The sequence below is a fragment of the Elgaria multicarinata genome, chromosome 14, assembly GCF_023053635.1.
Source record: "Elgaria multicarinata webbii isolate HBS135686 ecotype San Diego chromosome 14, rElgMul1.1.pri, whole genome shotgun sequence".
In the NCBI taxonomy this organism is placed as follows: domain Eukaryota; kingdom Metazoa; phylum Chordata; class Lepidosauria; order Squamata; family Anguidae; genus Elgaria; species Elgaria multicarinata.
In genome coordinates, this window is record NC_086184.1 from 1,319,034 (window position 1) to 1,341,596 (window position 22,563).

Genomic DNA, 22,563 nt, shown 5'->3' on the forward strand with positions numbered 1-22,563 from the left:
CCAGGACGCTGGGGCGGGCAGACGGCTTCGGAACGGCACGCCTGGAAGTTGCTCTCCCAGAGCGGCTTCCGGCTGGCCGGCCGTTCCAAAGCCGCCCACCCCACTCCAGTGTCCTGGCTTCGCTTCGGCTGGGCAGGCGAGATGGCGCCCCGCGCCCAGGTACACTGGGGTGGGGGTGGGTGAGTGAAAGCAGCTCACCTGCACGGCCCGGTTCCTAACAGGCCACGGGCCCCTGACCTAACTGATCACCCCCTCGGCGGCGTTGTTTGCACGGGAGCAAAATCTGGGCCTGGTGACTGAGAAGGGAGTGAATGAGATGCATAAGAGACTCGGCGCATCTCTTGGGCTGCAGCTTTTCTTAAGCCAGCAAGTGGCAAGAATACATTCAGCTTCCTCAATGAGGCCTTTGAGAGCAGAGCTGACGGAGGGCAAAGTGTGAACAGAGCAGCAGATGCAGCACTTTTGCCTCCATGCCGAGAGAGACGGCCAGCAAGCCGCCAGGTCTTCCATGCTGCCGCTGCCAACGCGATCTCCTCTCCTGGCTGGGCTCGGCTCAGGATGCCAGATGCAAAGCCTGCACTGGAACCGAGGAAGCTGGGTCAGTAGACTGGTCCCAATTGCATGGGCAGCTTCGCCGTATGCAGCTGCAGGACACAATCAGATATGCAGGGAACGTTCCTGAAGAGGCAGCTGCTATGGGTGGGTGCAGGCGTGGTGGTGGTGGTGGGAGCAAGAAGAGCCATGCAGAAGAGGGTCCGTGATCGCTCTTCGCCTACTGGGGCTTGTCTACAGGTACAGCTCCGGGTTTAGCCTTGCAGCTGCTGCATCAAAAGGCAGCTTTAAATGTCGGCCTTGCTCCTTCCAGCTCTGGATTTTAACAAGAGGCAGCAGCTGCTTCCATGATAGTCTCTGCTCTCTCGCTCTTGTTTTCATTTTCATTGCCTACATGTAGATCCTTTCCCCATTTGCTCATTCTCTATGGAACATCTACCTGTGGGGTGGGGGGCATGGTCATTAGGCATTCTAACAAGGAAGAAGCGTTTCCACAACAATGGCTCTTAGATTTCTCAACTCTACTCTAGCAAAAAATATTTGTACTGGGAGTAGAACTCTAAAATCCAGTTAGGCAATCCTTTTATTAGGGCAATTCCACCAAAATGTGCAAGCTTTCAGGTTCTCCAGAACTCTTCATCAGACCATGTGGAACAAAATGCAGTGAATGGACAAAGAAACCTAAAAGTCCAAACATTTTGTCCAGCTGTGGATTTTGTTTTTGCTGCTCATGGACCAACACAGCTATATTTGGTTTTGAAGTCCTAGAAATGCAATTCTACTCTTCCATTTTTATTCGTCTTTTGAGGGAACTTTGATGACAGAGATTCAATTTCACACTGTTGGTGGTAGACTGTTCAGATCTCATACAATCATAGAATAGCAGAGTTGGAAGGGGCCTACAAGGCCATCGAGTCCAACCCCCTGCTCAATGCAGGAATCCACCCTACAGCATCCCTGACAGATGGTTGTCCAGCTGCCTCTTGAAGGTCTCTCGTGTGGGAGAGCCCATGACCTCCCTAGGTAACTGGTTCCATTGTCGTACTGCTCTAACAGTCAGGAAGTTTTTCTTGATGTCCAGCTGGAATCTGGCTTCCTTTAACTTGAGCCCGTTATTCCGTGTCCTGCACTCTGGGAGGATCGAGAAGAGAGCCTGGCTCTCCTGTGTGAAACATACAAGTTTTGTTTTTTTGCCAGATTGGGCTCTTTCCCCAAAGTCGGTATGAAACACTATACTACCGTGGCTATTTCATTTGTGGCATCTGCAACGTTTAAACGCAGGCGCGGAGGCAAACGGGGCCTGTGGCAGTGAGGCAGGGGATGTTTAGCCCTTTCCCCTGCATTTCACCCTTCTGAAAGCCCCCCAACAACCTGCTAGTGGCCTTGTTGGAGGAAGGCAAGGCAGCTACAAGAGTGGGGCAGGCCCTGTTTGCCTCAGAAGAGCCAAACGCAGCTTTGGGGGAGGGAGGAGGTGGCAGCTTGATCAGGAAAATGGTGGCGGTCTGATCAAGGCCATGATCCCCAGCACTGTGGGGTCCTGATTGAAATTAATCCCAATCTTCTGCTTCTAAGGCTTGGGAAAAACATACCGGGAGACTGAGCACAGATTCCCCGCAGCCCCAAGTCACCGACACAGAATTGTGACCGTCTCCCTCCCGCAAAATCCCCTCCAGTTGCCCCACAGATCATTTCAGAGCAGTGCAAGAACCCTGAAGGGCCTGAGCACTTTGTGCCACGGGTGCCTGCTCAGCAGGCCGCTTGCCTTCCTTTAGGGCGGGCAGCCTCGGAGAGGGGCCAGGGGTGAGGCAGGTAACCCTGGATCTCCTGAAGCCAACTCCGCGCAACGTTCGGCACAACAGGCCTGAGGCAGGGGATCAATTCCCGCTTCTGAAATGGTTCTGCCAGGACCGAAGGCGGCCCCTTGGCTGGCGTGTGTGAAAGAAAGGCACAGCGAATAGCTCACGGCAGTTTATTTTACGGCAAGGGAGATTACATGGGGGGGGGGGGGTAGGTGCGCTGTTCGGGGTGGTGGTGGCAAGGGGTCAGTCCCACTCTCCTGCATCCCCTTCAGGGTTGTCATCCCGCGGGGGCTCTTGGAACTGGATGTTCGCCAGCATGTCCCGCATGGCCGCCATCAGCCGGTTCACGCCCTGGTTGAGGTTCTGCCCTGCGCCCGGCTCTTCCTCTCCACCGGCTCTGACTTCCCCCTGAAAGACAGCACGCGACGAGGAGGGGCATGACGACGACGCAACGCGGCTAGCTGGGCCCTGCCAGTTGCTGCAGGACTGGAGGCTCAGTCCTTCAGGTCCCCACAAGGCCAATGTGGCAACCCACACACCCTCCACACAAGCCCCTTCCAGCTCTGATCCATCCCGGCACCAGGCCTTCTGCCGGCCAACCAAGACATCTGCACCACAGTGGGCTTGGCCGCTCTTCCCCACCACTGAGCTGCATCCTTCCTCTGACCAACCCCGGCTTCCCCCTAGCGAGGGGTCGCAGGCACCTCCAACCAGAGGTCCAAGCCTCAAATCACAGAGCGGGAAGGGGCTCCTGAGGCCATCGAGTCCAACCCCCACTCAGTGCAGGAATCCAGTTCAAAGCATCCCTGGCAGATGGCTGCCCAGTCTCTGCTTGGAGGCCTCCAGTGACGGGGAGCCCCCTTCCTTCCAATGTCTTAACGATCCACCCCTCAAGGATGCTCAGGCTCCATCACCAAGCTGACACTTCCGAGCAGCAGCAGCAGCAAAGGCTTCATGCGCTTTCAATGTACTTCCCGAAGGGACCCCTTTGAGACGCAGGTGAGCCGGGTGGTCCTTTGCCGCTCCAGTTCCCCTCACTGCTTCCTGCCCTCGCAGGTGATGGCACGGACGGCGGTTTTCAACACTGTACCATCAGGCTCACAGGTCAAATCCAGCCTGCTGGGGGACCAAATCCAGACCTCCGGGGGCTCCCATCTCATGACCCCACCCACTGATGGTTTGGTTGTTTCCTGGCTTTTGTGCAGCCCCTCCCACTTGGCCCCCTCCGTCTAAAAGGCCGAGATGCCTCTCCTAAGGCTCAGCCACTGGTGGCCGGAAGAAGCTTGAAGCTAAAACAGGCAGGTCCTTTTCCGCCCAGCTCCTTTCGCCTCCAGCCCCACCGGACAGTTTCTCCAAAACGGAATTTGGCCCTTTACGCTGCAAGAGGTGCAACAGCCCTGCAGCGCTCGCATGAAGCATTTGCGAGAGTTGCCAGGGCTTGATCCAAGCTGACTCGAGGAGGGCTTGATCCGTCCGGCCCTCCCTCCCTGCTAGCATCATGACCCGAGGAGGAAGGGGCTGGCCGGCCCAGTTGCTTTGGAGCTGGGAGGGCAAGAGAAGCTGACAGGTCCGGCACGTGTGGCGCCGGCCCTGCCCCAGCCAGAGAGAGCAGGGATCCAGAAGGGCCCCCAAACCCCTCCTGTACGGCCCAAGCAGGCCTGGCGCAGCCCGGAGCCTCTCGCACGCCACGTACCTGCAAGTTGAAGTTTGGCAACAGCGAGCGAAAGAAAAGAGATAAAGTGCTTTCATCGGACAGGTGAGCCGCCCTGGGAAGAGAGAGACCCACACGTCATTCGTCACGGCCATATTTACCAGTCTCACTTTCCCAAGGAGAGACGGCAAAACGTGAGCTGGAGGTGGTGCGCAGTTCTCCAACCTGGTGCCCACCAAGATGTGTGTTAAGATTACATCCTTCAACCAGCGTGGGATCACAGTTCTTCCCCCCCCTCCCATTCTAAAAGGCCGAAAGGTCTCTCCAAAGGCTGATTTCCTGGCAGGAGGAGCTTGAAGCGGGAGCATGCTGGGTGTTTTTGGCCCTGCTGAATGAGGGACGCCGGCAGCTGTAGTCCGGCACACCTGGAGGGCACCTGGTTGGGGAAGCCTGTTCTACCTTGACATCATGCCTTTGGGACCATCATTCGGGGGCAGCACGTGTGCGCTGCATGCAGAAGCTCCCACCCCTGGGCCCGTCGTTATACTTTGGGACACGGATATCGTTAAACAGAAGGAGGAGGGTACCTTTCCGGCCTTGTGTACGAAAGGATGGAGTCCAGAGGCGGCAGAGGATCGAACCCCATTATAGGCTGGGAGGTCACTTCCTTGGGAGAGGAAGGCAAGGAGAATCCAGGTCAGAGAATCCATCGCCTGTTGCGCATTAAAAACATTTTCACCACCCCCTTTGAACTGAAAAGGCTGCCAGAACAGCCTGCATAAGGGAAACAAAACCAACCATGACGCAAAAGGAAGAAGGAATGAGACGAGAGGAGGAAAACACTCTCTCTCCTGGCCTGAGTTTCCTCCTGCGCCGTCAGCAGCCTGGCAGCCCCAGCGCAGCCTCCACTGCCATCAGCTCACTGTGCTGACGAGGGGGAGGCAGCAGAGCCCGCGCAGAGAGCCACAGGCAGCTCCACGGGAAGGTCTCTGCCAACAGTGTGGGAAAGGCCTCCACTTCTGACAGCGCTGTCCTGGGGGTGGGGGGTGGGGGGTGGGGGGCAGCTCAAGGAAAGCCAACCCTCAGGATCGGCTTCCCCCAACCTGGCGTCCTCTCATAATCACTGGCTATGCTGGCAGGGGATGATAGGTATTCCAGTCCAGCACTCCTGAAGGGCACCAGGTTAGAGGAGGCTGCCTTTCATCCAAAGAACTGGGAGACCTCCCGGGAGGGAGGGGCAGCCCTGAGGAGCAGCAAGGGCCAAGCAAGGAACAGGGAGTGCTTGGGGACATGCAACATCTCCCCCCCCCCCATTTGCAACCAATCAGCTCCCTCACTGGAGGCAACGCGGCCGTGGCTTCCCTGATCTCCGAGAGGATCACGTGGCGGTGGACGTTCCTGGGGGCGTTCTGGTACCTCGCCTTTCGCCTACGGACCAAACATTATTATTATTGTTATTATTTATTTATATAGCACCATCAATGTACAAGGGAGAGGTTACGGAACCTGCAACGGGCTTTCCCCAGCGCTCTGAGGCACAGTCCTCTCCTGAGCCACCTGGCCACTCCAGGCCGCCCCAGAGAGTGGCTCAAGAGCCCCGTTTATGGGCGCCAACTGACAGGCCCACAACCCGCCCCCCAGCTCCCGCTCCCCTGGGCTGGAAAGCGCTTTCCGCTCTCGACGTACGGGGCCAGGAGGGGGGGCAGTACCAAGCTGGACCCAGCAGGGGACATTCCAGCCGCCGCCCCCCCCCCCAGGTCAACCGCTCTCAAGCAAGCAGAGGAAGCCCAGCCGGCCTTGGCCAGACTCACTTGTGCTCCGCCTCCTCCAACGCTGGGTCCCTGGAGTCCACCCTCCGCAACACCTCGTGCACGTTGGTCTCCAGCCAGGCCACGACAGCCAGGTCCTTCCAGAGGGAATGAGTCCTCCCCAGGTAGAGGGAGACCAGCTGGTTCAGCGCAGGAGGCGAGCTGCAGCGAAGGAAACGGCCTTTCAAGGGGCAGCCGAAGCGTTTGGCAGGAAGGGCCCCGGGAGGGGAGGGCCCCTCCGTTCCGCCACGAGGCAGCCGGGCGGCTGCAGGAACGGCAGCGCAAGGGGAAGCGCTACTTCGTGCAGAGCTCTTGCCAATCATGACTTCACTCTTGCGCTGGGGGAAGAGAGGGGGAAAGAGGCCCAGGCCAACCTCCTTGAGCCGTTTCACAGATGGGGAACGGGGGCCGAGAGAGGGTGGCCCCACTGACGCTCTGGAGCCGCTCGATGGCTGCCCCCACCTCAACCTGCCCATCGCCGCCAGCAGCTGACTACTGCCGCACCCAGGTCAACAACAGGCTCCCGGCCTGTCCGATCTCATGGATGAACTGCCAGGATGTGGAGCCTTCTGACACCAACAAGACTCCGCTGCTTGTATTATGAATGCCTCCCGTGTTCCTACATCCACAAAGGGCGTTCGCACACACTCTTTACCTTAACTGGGCTTCCAGTCCAAAGAAGGCGTGAGAGGCCACCATGGAGTCTGGCTGCACGCTGCAGCGATCTAGCAGAGGCATCAGAACTGGAAGAGGGACGAGGGGGCAGGACAGAAACACGTCAGAAAAAGATCTCCAAACCCCACATGGGGACCTACTGCTCCTACTCAGAATGGCACTATAGTTTAATGGGGGGGGGGGGGAGGGAGCACAGTATTGCTGCCTTGAGCTGCATTTTGCAGGGATGTGTTGTCTGTATTTATTACACTCCCAATCCACCGAATAACTAAGAATGTAAGGGGGAGAATTCCTGGCCTTGAACTAAGACGTGCCCTGATGCTGGATCAGTCCAAGGGTCCATCTAGTCCAGCGCTCTGTTCACACACAGGGGCCGACCAGCCATCAGCCAGGGACCAAAAGGCAGGATATGAGGGCAACGGCTTCCTGTCCCCGGCGTCCCCCAGTAATGGGTGCACATAGGCAGACTGCCTCTGATACTGGATATACTCTTGTTCTCTGGGCAGATTACAGTTAAAAAAAAGCCTAGAATACCAAACTATAGTATAAGAGGAGAACAGGGACGAAAGGCGATGTGCACAGTCTGACCAAGTGGCTCTTCAGGCTTTGAATGGACTGAAACCCAGGAGCAGAAGACCCTTCGCTGCCCTCTTCACCAGCATTCGTCAGAAACGGACCCTGTGACTACGCCTCCCTTGATTGTTTTTCCTCAAAGCACAGAAACGGGTTCTGAACAGCACAGACATTTCTGGCTCCTCTTCTTGGATTTTTAAAAGGGGTTTATTTTAAGCCACTGTGTCAAAGAGCAGAACGGGCTCCTCCTGGTTACGGATCAGCCCAAACTGGGCCTGCTTTGTTCAGAGCAAGAGCTATTCTTATCCAACAAAGCAAAACAGTTTTGGCAGCCCCTGGGAGCTCGGGGCAGGAAGAGGAGGCCACCACGGCTCCTCCCAGGGACAACCAGAGTCCTGGGAGCTGATCCCATCCGACGCGTGACAGAGGAAGAGCGTGGACAAAGAGGAGACAGAAAGTCATGGGAAATCTGGATTAAAGCCACCCCGCCCCCTCCTCTGTGGTATAGTAGCACTCCCTCCCCTGCCCCATGAATGAAACCGGTGGGGCTTTTTCTGCAGGGAAGGGTGGCTGAAGTGGATGGAAGAAGAATGAATGAACAGATGACCACTGTGCCTTTCTTTACAGTGGGGGAAACCAGTAAGCCACTTCTCACTCCCACCCTTTTACACCCCAAGGGGCAGCGCTGGGCGTTTCTGAAGAACCACTAATTTTGAGCCCTCTCGTGAATAACTGGGATTATGTAGGCCCTCAAGATAAGGATCTCTAGTACCTAAAGTATCCTCGGCAGAAGGCAGCCTAAGCCTTTTCTTTATTTTAAAAAAAGGAAATCTCCCTATAAGGAGTTCTTACAAACCTCTACAGTAGAACTGTAGAACCGCCCAGAGAGCTCCGGCTATTGGGCGGTATAGAAATGTAATTAATAAATAATAAAATAAATAAATAAAACTTGGCCTGGCATTTGGAAGTTCACACCTTCTCTCTCTCTGTCTGTCTCTCTCTCTCTCTCTCTCTCACACACACACACACACGCACACGCACACGCACACGCACCTCCCTCCCACCTCCCACCTGCTTCTCATGGCCCTGCATCTATACAGCCACCTCTGAATATTTCACACAGCCAGACGTACCGCTGGGGAACATGATCAGCGCCTGCTGAATGAGGCCAGCCGCTCTTTCGTGGGCTTGGCTTAGCTCCGCTTCAGAGAGATCTTCCTGCTGGCTCAGAAAGAAATACGCCAGAGGGACCGAGAAAGCAAAGTTTGGGAGCTGGGACAGGTTCCGATGACCCTAAGCAGAAAGGCGGAGAGAAACCACACAGCATCCCGTTCACAACCCACTTATTTCATTCTTAGGATACACAGATGTGGTCTATGTGCTTGTCTTCCAATTTTACCCTTCCGTGATTTGTGCATTCCACTTTGAAATCTGTCGATGTAAACGGTTTATAAATGCTTGTAAATAATGGTCACACATAGCCCAATAAACCGCTTAGCTGATCCTTTGTGTCTTTAAAAATGCAAATTTTCAGAGCTCGTGACTTTGGAGAGTCGGCAAACATGCAGGCAGCACGTTGAAGATCAAAAGGGAATGTCCAGCGGAAGGAACGCCCGCAGCCTTTGAGGGAGGGGCCTTTGCTTAGGGGTGGGGCGCCTGCTTTGCGCACACACGGTCCCAGGGATGAGCTTCAGCAGCGTCTCCCGTTAAAGAATCGGGGAGAGTATCTGGGTGTGGGCAAGGGTTCCCCCACCGCCCGTCCCACCCAAGACCCTGCACAGCTGCTGCCGAGTGGAGTTGACAGCACCGGGTTGGTTCCAGCAGGGTTTATGATGGAGAGGACGGGCGAATCAGGGCCCTTCCACCAGCCCTGCAGAAAGATTTAATTACACACACACACACACCGTCCTGTTTTCCTTGTGTGTTCTGTCTTCTTTGATTGTAAGCCTGTGGGGCAGGGACCGTCTGGCTTTACCAGGCATATGTAAGCCACTCGGAGACCCTTTTTGGCTGAAGAGCAAGATAAAAATACTCTAAAAAAGTAAATAAATGGGCTGAACGGTCAGACTCAGGGGAATCCTCCCCGCGTCTCTCGCTCTCCACGTGGCCCTTCATGCCTTCGCCCCTTCCTCGTCCCTGAACCTGCTGCCTTTCTTATTCCTGCACAGAGCCGGATTTCGATCTTTCTGGTGCCGAGTGAAGACCTTTTTAGTTTCCTAGGCTTTTCCGTCTGTCGGTTTAAAATTTTTCACTTTTAGATCTTCGCACTGTCACAGGCCTTTACTTTGACCTTGTTTAATTTATTTATTTGTTACATTTTTATACCGCCCAACAGCCGAAGCTCTCTGGGTGGTTCACAAAATTCTAGGTTTAATCTCTTCTACACTTCTTAAATGTTTTCATATTATGTTCTGTGATGCTATGGTGTTTTATGGCTTCAAATTTTGAATAAAATAAACGTTTGTCTAACTTAAGTCACATTCATTTTAATGGGTCTCCTCTAAGCAGGACTAACGTTAACTTTTGCAAACCGCCCAGAGAGCTTCAGCTATGGGGCGGTATATAAATGTAATAAATAAATAAATAAAAATAAATAAATAAACGTTCGATACATCCCATGGCTAGATCCGGAAGGGTCAAAAGCCTATTTCTTTCTGACATGGGGGGGTGGGGTGGGGGGGGGTGGGGGGAGAGAAGAGAACAGGCTGTGACCTCTGAGCAACACATCTCAGCAGAACGGCCTGCTCAGCTGTCCATCCCCACTGTGGCCTGCCCGGCTCTTGCCTGCTGCCCCGCGGGAAGTCGTCTACCTCCGTGCGCCTCCTGTCAGGGCCACCCACTAGGCAACTCACCTCCCACTCCTGGAACACGCGTGTCAGGAAGGCGTATTCTTTCGCTCGGAGCGACAGCAAATCGATGACCAGCAGCATGCACAGCGGGTCGTTCTCTGGATCAAGGCTTTGGAGATGGGGGTGGATTGCGGGGGCGGGGGAAGAGATGGGGAGGAGGGAAGGACAAATAGGAAATGCTGTTACAAGACTGACAGGCAAAGAGGACACGCCGGCCCTTTGCCTTGAGCCTGGCCAGTGATACGTGGACATGTCCCAGCGCCTTGTGACCCCTTAAAACATCTTAGGCTACACAACCAAGGTCCCAGGGGGCCTAGCAAACACAATTATGCCCACAGCAGAGCTGGGAGAGGGACACCCCAGCCCGTCCTAAAAGACAGACAGAAGCTTAAAGCAGCCTCTCAAAGGAGCCAGGCTTTACCTTAGGAGAAGTTTGCAGAATTCCAGGGCGGTGCGAGGGCAACCTCTCCTCTCGAGGAAAATCATGTGCTTGAAGAGAGCTAGGTAGAAAGCTCTGCAGGGGAGGCATCAAAAAAGAAAGACGTCCCATTAATATTGTGGACATGAAGTCTGGCTTCCCCCATAACATTCAGACTGGGTATGGACCGGGGAGGGGGGGAGGGAGGAAGCTGAGGCCCAAACAGATTCAGATGTGTAAGAACCTGCAAAGCACAGCACTGACATGGATGGGACATGTTTTCTGGCTTGTGCACAGAGGCAGCCCAGCCCAGCTACAAAAAAACCACCCCACGCGCAGCGCGGACAGCGGGTTTCTTCTACCTGTTCTCAGGCCTCCGGTAGTCCAGCCTGCATATCCCACTGGTGAGGCTGAACATCGGGTGGAAGGCGCACTCCAGGGTATAAAGGGCCCTCTCTGTCGAAGAAGCACCATGGCGGAGTCACATTCGGTAGCTTTCAATACGCTTATTAGCACAATTATAAATAACGTTTCCCCCACCCGAAAGGCACACAAAATAACACCTTCACTTTACGCACACACAACACACATCCTAACACAAAGATTTAGCGAAATACGTGTGTGTGTGTGTGTTTGCTCTTGCTGTGCCTTACGAAGGTGGCCCAACTGCTTGCCAGCAACAAGGCAAGACCAAGGTGTCGAACCTGTGCGAACCCCAGGGCTTAGCTTCTATTTGAAAGAAGCGCTTGGGGGCTGCTGCCTTCCGGTGGGGGGGGAGGGGGCGAAGGCGAGAAGGGGCGGAGCCAACATGCCCCCAAATCCTCGCCTCTTGCTCTTCCTGCCAGCAGCTAAGCTTTAGGAGAAGCATTTCACCCTTTTAGAATGGGGAAAAAACATGCAGAAGCCGGGAACCCACCCCAAATGACTGGGGGGGGAGCAGGCCTGGCCCTTGGGGGAACCCTGTAGGGCCACGTAGGCACCCCAGGAAGGCTGCATTTGGCTCACAGGCCCGGCTGAGGCTCTGCACCCGTTTTATGGCCTGTTTGCGGCTCCACCAGGGCCTCTGAGGTTCCAGCCTGATCACAAAACGGCCACGCAGAAACTCAGCGTTGGGCAACGCCCAAGAAACGGAATTGCAGGCGCTGCTCCCCTTCACCTGGGCCTTGTGCTTCCATTCCCAGAGGCCCCCCACGGCCCACGGCTCTGAACACTGCATGGCCCTCTTTGGGACGCCTGCACCTCCCTCCTCCAACTGAGGAGCCCCGGAAGGCTAGGAAGAGCTCCGGCAAGCGAGAGGGCGGCCCCACCCTCGCCTCCCCGCGTCTCACCGACGAGGTCTCTGGCCATCTCCTGGTCTTCCTGCATCCGACACACATCGCTGAGCTGCAGGAGCGAGTCCACGTGAGACGGGTTCATCTGGAGCAAAAGCTGCCGACAGACGAACAAAGCAGGTGAGTGGATCCAAAGGACCCCCAGCCGCTCCAGAAGGGAAGCTGAGCAGCGGGGAGCTACATTCCGCAGGAGAGAAAAGCAGCAAGCGGGGAGGGCGGCACGGAGCTCCCTTTGCCTCCAGCCCAGGAGGATGGGGGCATTTCCAGGGCTGCCAAGGCGCCATCCTGGAATCCATTTCCCCTATTAACGAAACCACCCCCAGGCGGCATCGGCAGAATCTAGAGAATCCCGAATTTACCAGGCAGAATCACTAGTGGTTATCAGGCCTATCCAGTGGAATTTTAGGATGTTTTTGGGATGTTTTAACAATGCATATTATGTTTTTAATTCAGTTTTATGTATTTTATATTTACTGTTGTTCCCCGCCTCGATCAAGACGGAGAGGCTCGCCTGGCGCCAACTCGGTCATCTTTCAGGCGCCAGGTCAAGACTTTTCTCTTCTCCCAGGCATTTATCAATGCTAACTTTGTTTTTTAAAGGACTCCAGAACTGTTGTTTTATAAATGGATGCTGTTGTTTTTATGTTTTTGATGGTTTTTAAATTTTGTATACTTTTTAATGTTTACTGTTTTAACTTTTGTGAACCACCCAGAGAGCTTCAGCTGTGGGGCGGTATATAAATGTAATAATAAAAATAAATAGAGGTGAGTAAGAAATATATTATTATTATTATTATTATTATTATTATTATTATTATTATTATTATTAGGCAGTCCCAGTTTGACACCCTCCCGTACTTTGGCCACACCTGATTTCAGAATCTGTTGTGCTGTGGAGGTTGTGGCCAAGTGGCAATTCTGCCCCCAAAGGCCGGTGTTCCAAGGCTCTCGGGAGTCATGCACAGATGACGACGTCCTGACAAGCCAAATGGTCAACAGGGATCTAATACCTCGGGGGTTGAGGAAAGCAAAGGCAGTCGCACGGCCGAGGTGTGTGCGGATAGGGTATGATCACAGCACAGCTCTAGGGCTGTGCACACCATAAGGCTTGATCCCTGCACACTCAGGTCATAGGGAAGGTCAACCGGCTCCCGTTGTGATTTTCCCTGGGATAGCTGCGTGGTCACTCACGGCCAACAAAATGCTGAACTCGACCAACGTTTGATCTGACTTTGACCCCCAGTGCCGGGGCTTATATTCCAGTAACTGCACGCCTTGTCTGAATTTGCCCAGTGGTAGCTTCCTACTGCTTTCTCTTGCTTATCATGAGGCCAAAATTAGTAATCCCCCACCATGGATTCCACGCCCGGGCAGTGAGTGAGTGAGAGAAGGCAAAGTAGGAGCTTTTCCCAGACAAAGCCTGCTTTATCTGAGGAACGGAACGCTGCCCATTCAAAGAGCCGTGTGTGTCCTTATCATCAAGGGGGGGAGGGGGGCAGGGGTTCTCTCAGCTCAATGTCTTGATTATGTTAATATTAGGCTAAGAACAAGCCATGCCGTTTGCCTCTTTGGTGTGTGCCATCAAAGTTGTTGCTCAGTTTAACACACTTGGATACGCTTGATAAAAGTCTCAAAGCAGCATCTGTTCTGCTAAGTACTAGGAGAAATTAGGCATTTCTTTTTTCAAAGCTGGAAAAAGTTTATAAATAGCACGGCTGCCTGTTGAGTTCGTGCCTATTAGAAGTTGCGAAGCGCTCTGCCCCGCCCGCCCCCTCTGTCCCCCAACCACCGGGAAAAAATCAAGGCAGGAGACGGGATGCTCAGGCAGAAGCTTGCTTTCTATGTGGGTCCTATCAGGTCAGCAACAAGGGCCGCAAGCTCTTCCTGGTAGTAGAGGCACCGGCCACAAACAAGGCCGACACTTCACAGCGTCCACGAACAACATTCCACCCCAATCCCGAATCTGACCATTGCATTTTCAAATGAGAACAAAGGGAAGAACCTCCCCACCCCCACCCCAATCCACTGCACATTCCACCCATGGAATATTCGCTCCAGAACCGCGGCCCAAAGGAGAACCTACCACAAGATTGTTTGGGTCCATGGACTCCACAGCATCCAAGAATTTGAACTGCACTTGCTGGTATTCCCGATGGTGCTCAAAGGCGAAGTGCTGCACCCCCCGTTTCGTCTCTAGCAGCGCCATGGATATACCTAGACAGAATCAGGGTGAGGCAGAGAGGGGCGGGGGCTGCTAATGCCAAAATCTGCAGACAGTCACTCCCTTTCAGAGGAGTTCCAAATGCTCTGTCAGCCCGAATCTTGAAAGCAAACCTTATGCAAACATGATTTTGCTGGGCAGCGGGTGGAGAGACGATGTAGAGGTTTGAGATCATAGAATTGTAGAATAGCAGAGTTGGAAGGGGCCTCTAAGGCCATCGAGTCCAACCCCCTGCTCAGTGCAGGAACCCACCTTAAAGCATCCTTGACAGGTGGCTGTCCAGCTGCCTCCTGAAGGCCTTTAGTGTGGGAGAGGCCACAACCTCCCTAGGTCACTGGTTCCATTGTCGTACTGCTCTAACAGTCAGGACGTTTTGTAACGCTCTCCTGAGCCACTGGGCCTAGGCTTGGATTCCCCCGTGTCCCGTCCCACCCCCCACCCCCGCCCCATCCCTTCTGCCTGGTCTTTCCCTGCTAGCTTCACCAAAAAGATCTCAATTCCTTGAAACCCCAAATCTTGAAAGCAGCATTATGCCCGGTGAATATTGTAAACAATCGTCACTTGCGTTGCTTACTGACTCCAGGGACAAATCCTGGAGTTCACATGATCCATATCCATGCAGCCCCCAGCCACGGCAACCGGCCCAGAAAAGCTTAGCTGGCTCTGTTCGCAAGCCGCATACGCAGCTGCAACATAAAAGAGAAGACCCTTGCTTTCCTCAGTTTAGAAACAAGCCTCGCTCTCTCCTGGGCAAGGACGCCGGCCAGCTAGTGTGGGCAACCAGGGACGCAGACACTTAAGGAAATAAATATCCCCTGCAGCTGCTTCCAAGAAGCTAAATTATGTGATGGTGCCAGGAATGCCTGTTGAGTCCTCCTTCCACTTGCCTGGCGGAGTGAAATTTGTTTTAAATGTTAAGTGCTTTTTATGTTTTAAAATTTTGTATATTGATTTTTAATGTTCAGTCTTTTTAATCCAATCTTTTTAATCTTTGTAAACCGCCCAGAGAGCTTCGGCTATGGGGCGGCAGATAAGTGCTTTAGGGTGGATTCCTGCATTGAGCAGGGGGTTGGACTCGATGGCCTTGTAGGCCCCTTCCAACTCTGCTATTCGATGATTCTATGACTCTATGACCCGGGAGGCCCTCTCACCTGTTTTGCTATGGCGTGGCCAAGTGTTCTTGGGCGCTGTCAGCCACGTGCTGCGGACGTACTGGCGCTGCCTTGTCCTCGGCCTGCGGAAGAAGCAAAACTCTGTGCCACAAGCAGCTGGGAAAAAGAACTGCTCGGCCAAGAATACCGCAAGCCTCTCTGGGATGAGTCTTGGGGAATATAACACACTGTGGCACGTTTGGCACTTAGCGAACCCATAAAGGGCTGTGTTCATATCTCACAGCCCTTATCTGCATTCCAGATGGGTCATTTGTATTCAAGCCCAAGGTAGCTGAAAACCAAGTTTGGAGTGGTCCTTTTTCAGTAACGGTCTTTGCCATGTGGCTGCCCTGCCCTGCCCTGGCTTCCTGCTGTGGGAACCTGCCTGTCTCAGTCTGGCCTTTCAGAATTAGGAAGACCTGATCTTTCCCACCTGAACAAAAACCCATTTTCCTTAAGCAGAAGCCTCGCTATTATCTGCTGCGCTCAGCCAGTGGGGTGAAGAAGCAAACGTCACTACATCATCACCCACTCACAGAGCACAAGAATTAATCAAAAGCAACATAAAAAGGAGGGGGATACACATAACCCCCACCCACCCACCCACCCATGCAGAGAGGAAAGATACCAAAAGTCAGGTCCCCCCCATATCTGTTCACACGCTCACGCAAACAAAGCCAAGGGAGACAGCTCACATGTAATTTCTGAGTCTATTCAGCCGAAGAGCCGGCATTTGGGGAAGGGTACAGGTGGGGAAAGAGAAGACGCTCGACAGGATTAGCCTCATCTTTGGGTTGTGGCAGTTCCCTGCCCTCAGCCCTTCTCAGGCAATTCCGAGCGGCTTCCTGCACTTGAAACAGCTGCTGAATCATGGTTCAAAGCCACCACAGACTCCGACCACATCCAAATGACCTACAAGAAGAAATCCACATCCCGGCCTCTCGCGCTTGCAGGCTGGGCTTGGGGAGGTTGGTGAGATTGGCAGGAGAGCCCCAAAACAGCGAGTCTGCTTCTAAGGAGACACTGGGGCTTTTGTACTGGGGAAGGCCCTGCTTCCCTTTGCCTTCAGCGCTCAGCAGCTTCCGCGCTCTTCATCACAGCCCTCATCTCAGAAAGATGGAGCATTGAGTAAGATTAGGCTTTCATAGTTCCTCGCAGCACGTGGTCTGGGGGCTGGGCAAAACATGCACCTGGAAGACGCTTTAACAGCACAAGTGCCAGATGCTGCTGCTGCTTCCCACGTGATCTGAGCCCCCGTTTCTTGCTTTCAACGCTTAATCTCACCTCTGATCACCAAGAACCGCTCGGGCCCCAAAATATCGCTTCAGCTCAGTTTCTGGATTCAAGTTCCTGGAAAAGTTGTAACACAAATCCAGCTGATTACTTATTTATTACTACTGACTATTTATACCAGCCTTCCTCAACTTGGGGCGCTCCAGATGTGTTGGACTACAACTCCCAGAATGCCCCAGCTGGCTGGGGCATTCTGGGAGATGCAGTCCAACACATCTGGAGCGCCCCAGGTTGAGGAAGGCTGATTTATACAGTGTCATCAATGTACACAGAGCGTTCCAAAAAATAAGAGGATAGCTCCCTGCCCAGAGGCGCTTACAATTGAAAGTTTGACAACAGAGCAAGGGGAAGGAGGGGAGATGGAGGCAGAGGCAGTCGGGGACAAATATGGGTTTGGCCTGTTGGCCTGATTGATTTGGCTGCCTCCCGATTGCTTGGTGATTGTATCTATTTGCTGTTATTGTATTTTATATTTATACGGCTATTTATAACAGCCTTCCCCAAGGTGGTACCTTCCAGATGTGTTGGACTACACAACTCCCATAATGGGAGTCGTGCAGCCCAACACATCTGGAGGGCTCCAGGTTGGAGAATGCAGATCAACAGCCATGTATATTGTACACTCTCCGGGTATCTATACGGATAAAGGTCAGTTTATACCTCCTTCTGTTTTTTTTAAAGAAACAAAATTAATTTGTTTTAGTCAGACATTCCAAGCCTTAATTAATGAGGACTTAAGGTCACATTACCGAATATGCTCCTCTAGACATGTGTGCAAACTGGCCGACAAGACCACATCACGCCAGTCCTTTTCCAGCTTCATTGGCTGCCAGTCCAGGTCCGGGCCTGATTCAAAGTGCTGGTATTAACATTTAAAGCCCTAAACGGCTTGGGGCCAGGCTATCTGAAGGAACGCCTCCTCCCGTAAGGTCATCCTCAAGGGTCCTTCTCCATGAGCCCGTGCCAAAAGAAGTGAGGCAGGTGGCTACTAGGAGGAGGGCCTTCTCTGCTGTGGCACCCTGGCTGTGGAATGAGCTCCCTAAGGAGGTTCGCTTGGCACCTACATTATATGCTTTTAGACGCCAGGTGAAGACCTTTTTATTCTCCCAGCATTTTAACAGTCTATAATTTTTTTTAACTTGGTGTTTTAAATTTGCAATTTTGCATTGCTGCTGTTTTTATCTGGTTGAGCTTTTACATTGTATTTTATGTTATGGTTTTATACTGTTGTTTTATACTTTGAATGTTTTTAATTTTTGTGAACCGCCCAGAGAGCTCCGGCTATTGGGCGGTATAGAAATGTAATAAATAAATAAACAAACACGCGCACGTTCTCAAGGTATGCATTTGTTGAGGGACACTTAAACTCTGGCAATAGAACATCTAGCTGGAGAGGACTCAATGACCCCCACATCCACACACCAGTTTCTCCAGTAACAGAGGCATTGTGGATTTTGTGGAGGGATTTGAGGCGAGTATGAGAGGGAACGTGACGACACATGTGTGCTGGGAGGCAGTTCCAAGCTCGCAGAAAGGGAGAAAAGCCAGAGACTCGTCTGAGTCATCTGTTCGTCACTTCCCTCCCCAAAAGACAGGTTCAGAAATGCCGCAGTGGAAGGTGCCCTATTTGTACATTTCCTGCACCTTCTCGGAGATTCTCCCTTACTTTACCTCCGCTACTAAAATGGTCCAGGAGAATGAAGGAAGGGAGTGGGGGATCGGTGCCTCAATAAGTCAGAGGGCTTATTACAGGGCTGTCCCAAATATCCCATCCTCTATTGGGAAAAGGAGAGAATGAGTAAGGACTGCAAGTAGCAACCACTGCAGCCAGGACGGCTCAACAGAACGCTCTCTTCGCTCCTCTGCCTCCCAATATCCCTGCAGATCAACAGCTAGAGAGAAAATGCTGGTGCTGCCCTCTCTCGGGCAGACTGTGCAACAGACCAGCAAACCTTCTGCAGAGTTACAAGTCACCGCAAAAACAGCTGGAATTGGGCTCTGTGCACCACCTGCCATGTGGCACAGAATGTCATCAGCTCTCAGAAAGGAACACCTTTTCCCCCTTCAAGGATGAAGCTGTGTTCAAGCCAAACCACTCGGTCCCCATGTCCAGCCCCACCACCTTCCTTGCAGGACCAGGCCTGAACAGTGGAAAACCTTGAGCTCAGGGTTGCTTGCCCTGATACTGCCAGGGTTCCTGGAGAGGCTAATAAGCCTCCCAAGACCACCACAAGGGGAGGTATCCTGCCTGGGGAGGCTGCAGATTTGGAGGAACTAATTTATTTATTTATTTATTTAGAATATTTATATACCGCTCCCCAATGAAAAACTTCGGAGCGGTGTACAACGTAAAATGAAAATAAAAACAGAATAAAACAGTTAAAACAAAATTTAAAAAGAAGCAAAAATCAGAAATCCATGGCTGCATGTTAAAGAAAGGCTTCTTGGAATAAAGATGTTTTCAGGCGGCGCCGAAAGGAGTACAAGGTTGGCGCCTGCCTGACCTCCAGAGGCAGGGAGTTCCATAGGAGGGGCGCCACCATGCTGAAGGCTCTTCCCCTGGTGGATTCCAGTCGGAGGATGGATCTAGGTGGAACCACCAGGAGCAGGCCCTCGGATGACCTCAGTGACCGGGCAGGTTGGTAAGGGAGAAGGCGCTCTCTGTTTAGGGCTTTGTACCTGGCCCGGTAGCGAATAGGCAGCCAGTGCAGTTCCCTCAGCAGATTGCTCAACTAATGCACCCTGACTGGCCTTTTCTCCTCACTCCCGACCCAAATGAACAATAACCTCTATAAATCCAAAATTTTAGAGTGTACCACATTTTGGGCCAGAAAGTAAAACTTGCCTAATACAGGGAATATAAATAAACAGACACAACGATACAGAGTTAGGCTTTTTAGGGAACCGAGAGAGACGCATAAATGGTACCAAAATGAGAAACAGATTGAAAGGGTGCAGGACAAGCCTCAACAGCACATCCTTAAGCAACGTTTCTAACCTGGCCCATAATAGCTGGGAATTATGGGAATTGCAGACCGGCACCAGTGTGGGAAAGCAAAGGCATCTGGGAGCAGGAATTCTGCATGCTGCCAGAGATGCCCAAAGACTTCATTTGAGCAACTCACACCCAGCCAGCCCCAAGCACAGGGAAACACCTTCAGGAGACAGCCTCTTACCTGTGCTCCACGTAAAGCAGAGGTCGACTATCTGTGACCACTCTGCTCTGGCTTTGGCATGACGGCCCGTTGGAATTCTCAATCCTCACCAGGATGCTCTCGATGTCTTCGGAGTTGTCTTCATCTGGAGCGCACTGTGCAAAAATACTATTGCTTGCAAAAATGTTCCATCCTTCTCAGATTCCATCTGTGCTAAAGGAACTCTCAACGGTTTCTTGTACATGGCCACGCTTAAACAAAAGCCCTCTCCCATTGGTTAGATCTGGCCAGTACCTGCCGGTTGAGCTTGCCCTTGCACAAGACTCACCCCACTCCACCAACCCACTTGGTTTCTTCCACTGCATGGTCCTCCTAGTGAATGGAAGTTCAGCATTCTCCAGGACGTGAATAATATTTCCATGAAGGTGTCAATGTATTTTAAAGAACTAACCCTACACAAGGTGAAAGGACTATTTCAAATTCCTGGCACCAAGGTGATTAGGAGTGTGGGATTTCTCCAGCCCTGCACTTTCCCACATGCATTCCCACAATTTATATGCATATTGTGAACTGCTTAACAGATCTTAGGATATTAAGCGATATAAAAGTCTCATAAATAAAATAAAAACAAGCGCATCAGCCAACTTCACTTGATGCCTCCCTGCTAGTGCTTAATCCCTGATCCAGACGCAAATTTTACCAGAGTCTCGCCTGATGCATTCTTCTTATTCTTTCTTTTCTTCTTTTTTTTCCGTGATTTGTTATTTGAAACAGGCTTTTAAAAATAAAAAGGAATGGAACCAGTAAGATATATGTACTGCAGAATCAAATCACAAACATGAATGTAAATGAGGGGCCTAGCCCAGGGAAAGGCGTAAGACTTCAGAGAGTCTATTTAGAAAGAGAGTCTGGTTTAAAACAAATGTTACACTGCAAGAGGAATAAGCATTGTCTTGCTTCCCATCCCCCAAGTTGTGATCTTCATAGATGTCACTTCCTTCCCTGCCTTCCTTTTCCCCGAAGAACTGGCATTTGAATCCAGCAATATATGGACCATAACTGAATCCAAACACCTCTTTCATTTCCAGGGCACTCAGGAAATCAGCACCACTCCCAGTCATTTAAGACAACCTTTCTTAACCTGGTATCCTCCACAACTATTAGACTACAATGGCCAATCATGCTGGCTAGGGATGATAGAGACTATAATCCAACACATCTGGAAGGCACCAGGCTGGAGAAGACTGATCTAAGGACTGACTTTTTTATTCTATTATTGCTCTGAGATTTTGTCAGTCATCACTGCCTTAAAAAAACCATTCTGCGTTATATATTTTTCTTATTGGCAGCTGCCCTCGAGACCAGTTTTCAAGCAGAAAGGCAAGAAAAATATTTTAAATAAAATAAAACTTATTTTTTGTCAAGGTTTGAGAACTTAGGACTTCCAAATAGCTATTTCGTTTGCTAACATTTCAAACCATCCCGTATCTTTCATTTTCGATCTATGATGAAAAGGAGGGTTTGAAGTCCGATTTCAAAAGGCATCAGACTAATCTTTAATTCCCCAAATTGAATTAAAAATATACAATCTATCTTTAGAATTACAGAAAAGACTTGCTATTCCATAATAACATTAAAGCCTGTTCATTAGATCATCTCTTGATCCACATATTCGAGTACCTATGGCACATTTACGTGGTGGTTATTTTGGCAACTGGACCCAAACGATCCCTGAAGGTCATTGCCAGGAGTTTGAGCCAGAATTGATTCCCTGCCCAGGCAGCAGAGTCTGTAAAACTGGAGTAACATGTTACGTATGAGGGAGTCCCAAGAAGAGAGCTCCTAGCCTTTCCCAGGAACACTTCTGAGGCATTCACTACCCTATTTCACAGTTACGTGCGTTGGTATTCCGGCTGCCTCCAGGGTACTTGCCATTTGGTCCGGTTGTTCTGCCTCTTCTCCTTCTTTCCGCCTGTCAGTCTCCAGACCTCCAGGTCCTGCCTCTGCGTCATCTTCCTCCTGCAGCCTGGAATCATCTTTCACCTCTTTGGATGCTAAATCATCCTCTGGTTCTTCATTGGTTATCTGTGCAATTTTAAAATTAGACCAATTAAGCAAATAGGGTCAATTTCCCAATTGTTTAATGAGATAAAAACAGAGGTGTGCTTGCTTCATCTTGAGAGCTAGAAGAATTATGGCAAAGGTATGGATCCATTAATCCTACTTAAGGGGAAGCTTAGTAATAATTGTGTGACCATATGAAAAGGAGGACAGGGCTCCTGTATCTTTAACAGTTGTATTGAAAAGGGAATTTCAGCAGGTGTCATTTGTATATATGGAGAACCTGGTGAAATTTCCTCTTCATCACAACAGTTAAAGCTGCAGGAGCTATACTAGAGTGGGCAGATTTAAAAGGGGGCAGGCACCTGCACCTTTAACTGTTGTGATGAAGAGGGAATTTCTCCAGGTTCCCCATATATACCAATGGCACCTGCTGAAATTCCCTTTTCTATGCAACTGTTAAAGATACAGGAGCCCAGTCCTGCTTTTCATAGGGTCACCCTAGGTAATAGAGGCCTCGTGTTTTGTACGTAAAAGGTCTCAAATTCAATCCCCAGAACCTCCTGTTAAGTATGCCTCAGAAAGCAGGGCTGGGGAAGGCTGTGCGTGAGACCTTGGAGAGAAAGCGGCTGCTGCTGCTGGTGGGCTTCCTGGAAACACCTGGCTGGGGCAGGTGGTGGGATTGGGGCCGCTCCTGTCCTGCGCCCTTCCAGCAAACCTGCTCGCGCCTCAGGGCACCGGCTCAGCTGACTCTCACCAGCTCGAAGAGGTTGGCGACCCGACCCGCCGGCTCGTGCTGCCCCCGCCTCCGCCTCCTGCAGCCTGGCCGCGACAGCCGCTCCCCGCCTTCCTCCTCCTCCTCCTCCTCCTCGCCGCCTCTTCCCCCTTCGGGACCCCCCGAGGGCGGCGGCGGCGGCGGGGCCTCCTCCTCCAGCAGCGCCTGGCCCCGCGACTCCCCCCTCAGCCGCCTCAAGGCCCGTCGCGACATCACGCAGCTGTAGCAGCCCGAGCAACAGACGCCGCCGG

At 52.0% G+C, this 22,563-nt stretch overlaps 1 protein-coding gene across 1 annotated transcript; it reads right to left on the bottom strand.

The window, feature by feature from the left end:
- Window positions 1-2,507: 2,507 nt before the first annotated feature.
- TCF25 (transcription factor 25) lies at window positions 2,508-22,540 on the bottom strand. The gene is made up of 18 exons (XM_063140969.1): window positions 22,295-22,540; window positions 21,409-21,561; window positions 20,177-20,251; window positions 19,498-19,631; window positions 16,313-16,378; window positions 15,029-15,111; window positions 13,740-13,870; window positions 11,654-11,753; window positions 10,688-10,781; window positions 10,329-10,421; window positions 9,911-10,016; window positions 8,192-8,351; window positions 6,466-6,553; window positions 5,814-5,972; window positions 5,340-5,430; window positions 4,590-4,669; window positions 4,045-4,117; window positions 2,508-2,759 (listed from the first exon to the last, which is right to left on the bottom strand). The coding sequence occupies exons 1-18, from the start codon at window positions 22,523-22,525 to the stop codon at window positions 2,595-2,597; spliced, it is 2,082 nt and encodes a 693-aa protein (XP_062997039.1). The 5' UTR covers window positions 22,526-22,540; the 3' UTR covers window positions 2,508-2,594.
- Window positions 22,541-22,563: the final 23 nt, after the last annotated feature.